The sequence below is a fragment of the Austrofundulus limnaeus genome, unplaced genomic scaffold, assembly GCF_001266775.1.
Source record: "Austrofundulus limnaeus strain Quisiro unplaced genomic scaffold, Austrofundulus_limnaeus-1.0 Scaffold163, whole genome shotgun sequence".
In the NCBI taxonomy this organism is placed as follows: Eukaryota; Metazoa; Chordata; class Actinopteri; order Cyprinodontiformes; family Rivulidae; genus Austrofundulus; species Austrofundulus limnaeus.
Genome location: NW_013952565.1, coordinates 291,093 through 296,840, shown reverse-complemented (window position 1 = coordinate 296,840; position 5,748 = coordinate 291,093). Strand labels below are relative to the sequence as shown.

The 5,748-nt window shown below is 37.4% G+C and overlaps 1 protein-coding gene across 1 annotated transcript in view; it reads right to left on the bottom strand.

The window, feature by feature from the left end:
- Positions 1–1,495, bottom strand: part of smyd3 (SET and MYND domain containing 3) — a 113,121-nt gene extending 111,626 nt beyond the window's left edge. Inside the window, exon 1 of the mRNA XM_014017196.1 lies at positions 1,278–1,495. Within this exon, the coding sequence (XP_013872650.1) occupies positions 1,278–1,459 (182 nt within the window). The 5' untranslated portion in view covers positions 1,460–1,495. The remainder of the gene's footprint in view (positions 1–1,277) is intronic.
- Between the last annotated feature and the right edge of the window lie 4,253 nt (positions 1,496–5,748).

Here is a 5,748-nt window from a genome sequence, read left to right as displayed (position 1 = left end):
CACACACACACACACACACACACACACACACACACACACACACACACACACACAGAAAATTAAGGGGATTCAGTGAAGCTGTAAGCTCTGTAATTTTTATTGATTCCTCTTGTTATAACTCCATCTTCTTGAGCTGAAAGGTGGATTTTTTTAAAATATTGAATAAATGCCAGACTACCATGTTAAAACTGAGTATCTCATATTCTGTGTGAGGTTTTTTTTTTTTGAGGTAATAATAGCTAACTGACTGGCATATCATTATATAGTTCCAGCATACATGCCTCAGTAATTTAGCCTTCATTCACTTTGCTCTTGTTGAGCCTAAACTCAGTGCAGCTGTGTCCCTGCCAGGCCAGCCTCGTTAAATTCACACATGTCCATACAGAAGAAGGGGAGTTCGATCCTGGTCCTTCAGGGCCGCCATCCTACATGTTTTACTTGTTTCTCTGCTCCAACACTCCTGAGTCAATGGTTGAATTATCTCTTCATGTTCTGCAGAGGCTTGTTAATCATGCATTGATTTAAATCAGGTGTGTTGGTGCAAAGAAACCTCTTAAACATGCAGGATCGTGGTCCTTGAAGACCAAGATTGGATATACAGATTTAAAATAAGTAAAAAGAGAGGAAAAGATAAGTAAAATCAAAGAAAGCAGCTCTGTTGCAATAATGCATTCAGATTAAAACAAAATCATCACATCAATACAGCTGAAAGAGCGACTGTACATCTTAGATACATTAAGTCACCTCTGCTAAACAATTTTGAGGACCACAACGGAAATATGATTTATTGTGTTATCCATTTGTTACTGTATACTATTTGCAGTGCCATTTAATAAATAAAATTAAATTAAAAAAGGAGCCACAAAATAAAAAAAGATGAGCTCCGCTGCACTGTAAGTGTGTCTTTCTCCCTTCGTGTAAAATAAAATGAAATGATGTTTGTTCAGGTGTTTTGACTTGAGACAAAAAGTGGAGAGGTCTTTAAAATTAGTACATGAAAAACAATTTACTTTGAGAAACATTTTTCACAAACTAGAATTAGACAATAACAGCAGTAATCATAAAACCATTGAACTGAAGAACGCTGCTGCCATCTGCTGGACAGTCAGAGAATTACATTTCTACAGTTAGCATTTAGTCCTGTATAAATCCATCAAACTACAGCTGCACACGTAATTTTTTCACAATGTGAACATGCAGTTTATCAACTACACTGCTCCTAGTTTGGCCTCAGAGGGCAGGACCCATGTTAGCACCGCCTTTCTCATCGGTCTCACCGTGTGAAGCAGTGGTGGCAGACTTCTCTGGCCTGTTTGTTGGACACACAGGACGCCAGCGGCTCGGCGGACATCACCAGCTGACCTCTGCTCATCCTGGCAGTGGCACGAAGTCCGTTCCCTTTCCCAGGACTGACGAAACGCTCCACCGTCTGTGGCATTGTTGCCTTTTTCTCCTCCATCCACGTGAGTCAAGTAATGTTTACATCCGCATTACGCGCTGCGTCTTTACGTCACAATCACGTAATAAACTGAAACTGGATAACCGGTTCTTTTTATTTTAGTTACTTTTGGTCATGTCTCAATATCTGTTCTGAAACATACGTTTTAATCAAATATATAAATGTTTTAAATTATTGCTTGTTCAAATAAAATGTTAATTATTTGTTTTATTTTTCCCTAAAGAAATAGCGCCCTCGTGTGGTGCTTAATCGACATAACGTCTTAAATCAGAAACTCATTTCTGAGAAAAGTGGTTTCAACAACTCCTAACAATATTATATTAAACATTAGGTATGATAATATGAATGTGACCCAACAAATATATGCAAATATGTTGTACAAAATAAATAGCTAGGACAACTGACTTAAAACAAAGTGTTCAGTTCTGTTACTTGTGTGGTTGATATTTAAATTAGTTTTTTTTTTTTCAAGAAATGAGACAATCTTTAATAGAGTGAGAAATAATCATTCAGCTTTATTACATGAGTCAGAACAAGTTGAACCGTTACAAAGTGGTGTACATATTTAAAACTTTCACCTGGAATTTTTTTTTTTTTTCTGAGGTCTGAAAGTGCAAACAAGGTCTCATTCGTGCCATCAGTTCTAGTGCAGAACACACACACACACACACACACACACACACACACACACACACACACACACACNCACACACACACACACACACACACACACACACACACACACACACAATTATCAAAAGACTGGGAGTACTTTTATTTGTGTTTTGTTTTTGTTGTCAGAGAGCAAAATAATATAACATTTTAGAAATCTCAAACACAGAGACATAAAACTGTCACATCAAGGTTTTCTTTATTTATCTAACATTTAGAGGAATAAAACCCTCCTGGTCCAAACACTACAGACCAGTCTAAAGAGGAAAACTGATGCCAAACTGAAACCACCAACTCAACTGGCCTCAAACATAAATCTGAGAAAAAATCAGTCAACTGCTGATGAAGCAAATTACTTGTTTTATTAGAAACAGGGGGGAGAATATAAATAAAACTGTTATTCTTATGACAACAATACATTAAAATTTGTACCAGAAAAATGTTTACGTCAGCAAGAGACTTCTTAAGAAAACTAAACTGATAGCGACAGTAGAAACACAAAGGTTTCACATCACAAACAGACAAACAGTAAAATGATGTTTTACATGAAAATGCTCAGAAGAATCATTTCTATCAAAGTCTCTTTACAATGTGATGATGAAAGACATAAAAAACAATTCAGACAATGTTGGACACAAACCAAAAAATAAAAATAAAAATACATCTGCATTTTTTCCTAAACCACCAAAAATGACACACCTGTCATATATAATTAAAATAAAAGGTTAAATAATATGTCTTTTTGTTGTAATGGTCATCTGAACCAGCCAGCTGACATGTGCAAACCAAAACGTGAGCAGATCAATAATCTTATCTCCTGGAAAATCCTCATATTTCAAACACTCTTCCGCATTTTAGTAGAAAATAATTTCGTTAAGACACGAGTCGATCTTTTACAGACATTTGTCTTCTTCCCTTTCTGACAATTAAGACCCCCAATGTAGAGTTTGTGGATTTCCAAATATAACTGATCCATCACAGACAGCAAATTACAGTAAAATTATTAAAAACAAAGCCAAGCTGTGTGAAACATTAAAAACAAGTTAAAGTCATGGTTGCTGAACAAAGGTGGGATTAGGCTGTAAAACAGCCTTATTAAGACTTTGTTTACAATAAAAAATGGGTTCAAGTTAGAGCAATGATTTCAAAATGAATAGTTTTTAAATGTAAGCAAATTTCATGAAAAGCCTCTTTTATTTTCATAAGAAATAGTCTTTTCAGACAAACTTTTTCTTTTTTGAAAAAAAAAAGATAAATATATAATTTAAACACATAAAACCTATTTTAAAAATATGGTCAATGTTATCTAAATGACATTTAAGGAAGACCAAGATGTGGCAAATAATTCTCACTTTTTAGAAAAATCTGTTAGAAAACATTTAACTATTGCAAACCTCTGTCAAAAATCAGTTTCTTTCCAGGCCTGAGACGACTTCTTGTTGTCTGTGTGTGATTTATGTCAGAACCACGGCAGCAAGGAAGGTTCCAATCAACCCGCTGCTGTTACACCTCTGAGTTACACAGTGAGGTAGAGACAGAACCGTAACAATCGAGACACGACAGTAAAGTGTGTTTGTGTCAAAGAGAAGGCCTCTTCTCGCGTCTGTGTTTGAGGAAATGTGTGTAATTTGCTCCCACCTGCTGAGACCCCTCGTTGTGCACTGACCCTCAGTCAGAGCTGGTCCTCACAGCACTATGCATGGAGCACAGACTGTTCAGGACTTGTTTGTTAAAGGGATCCATGATTAGTTGTAACATTAGACTTTATTTGATAAACATATATTTTAACTGTAAAATAAAGACTGTAAAAATACTGTAGGATGTTTAGTTTTTATCATTTTTAGCTAAAAGTTTAAAAATATATTTTAACACGGACGGGGCCATTTTATTTACACGCAAAGCATTCTGGGTAAATGATAGGTCCTTGGTGTGAGCGAGCTATATCCACCCTGAAGGTTAATTTTGGACAATATCTGATGATCGACTCTTTTAAATGAAACCAGAGAGCGTTGACAGAGAGGAGAAGGTAGAAATGACTCAGCCTGGAACTGAAAATATGGATGGAGGACAACAGAGCTGCTTCATGGAAGAAGAACCTCAGCTTAGCCTGTTAGCTTTAGCATTAACCCTGAGGCTATCACCATATATATGTATTAGCTCAGTGCTACATATTCTCCTCTTGTCACTGAGGTCCTCCATCCACATGACAGAGAGGGGAACACAAAAATGACTCAGCCTGCAACTAAAAATATGGATGGAGGACCTCAGTTTAGCTTGTTTGTCGTGCTAGCGCTGAGCTAATACATATAAGGTAATATAGCGTTGGCGCCACCGCAAAGGCTAACAGGCTAAGCTGAGGTTCTTCTTCCATGAAGCAGCTCTGTTGTCCTCCATCCATATTTTCAGTTCCAGGCTGAGTCATTTCTACCTTCTCCTCTCTGTCAACGCTCTCTGGTTTCATTTAAAAGAGTCGATCATCAGATATTGTCCAAGATTAACCTTCAGGGTGGATATAGCTCGCTCACACTGAGGACCTATCCACGTCATCATTTACCCAGAATGCTTTGTGTGTAAATAAAATGGCTCCGTCTATGTTAAAATATATTTTTAAAAATTTACAAAACTAAACATCTTACAGTATTTTTACAGTCTTTATTTTAAAGTTAAAAATTTTTTTTTATCAAATAAAGTCTAATGTTACAACTAATCAGGGATCCCTTTAATATAAAACGGCTGCAGTGAGCTCATCTCTGAGCAGCCTCTGCAGCAGAGGCAGCGGGTCGAGTCTGTGAGAGAATACAGCCAACATTACAGCTGTTCCAGTAAAAATGATGAACAAAGTCGGTGCATCGTCTGTTGTAAACTCTGTTCCTGACAAATCTACTTCTCTTCTTTTAACAACAGAAAGCCCAGATGTTTCACAGCAGCTCTCTGTGTTGGTTCTGATCGCTGCAGCGGGACGACCTATCACCATGTGTTTCCCATGGGTTCTCTTTTGAGAAGGCCTAGTCTGTGAGGAAAAGACCGTCTCAAATAACACCATGGAGATGCCCCTCCTCACGTTTTTGAAGTACGACGGACCCTACAGCTGACAGCACAGCTCGGGGGGGTGACGCAGTGATGACAAACTTTCTGTTTTTCTTTATTTACTTACGGTTGTGTAACCAGGCAAATCCCACTGAGATCACAGATCTCCTTTTCAAGGGCGACCTGGGCCTGAGCTGGACCTGACCTGGGCCTATTGTACGCGTTTTTGTGTTACTTTCTGAGCGACGACAAATTTAAAATGGAAGATGTCATAATGCTCCACCCTCCCACCCCTTTGTAAACTTTGTAGTTATTTAAAAAACATTACAATAAAACAACTTTTAAAAAACTGTTTTTGAACAGTGGTTAAACTACGCAGCAAAGTTTTTTTATTTCCATGTTTTGCAGCTGTCATCTGCTTTAACCTTAACTGAAGGAGCTACAGACCAACGTCTGACATGACTGAGATAATTGTCTCTGAGTTTAAAACTTAATAATCAACTTTTTTTGTTCTCTTCATTCACTTTAAATATTCATCAATTTTTCTCAGGTCTTTTTCCACCTCTACAGCAGTCTGGGGGACTAAAAGG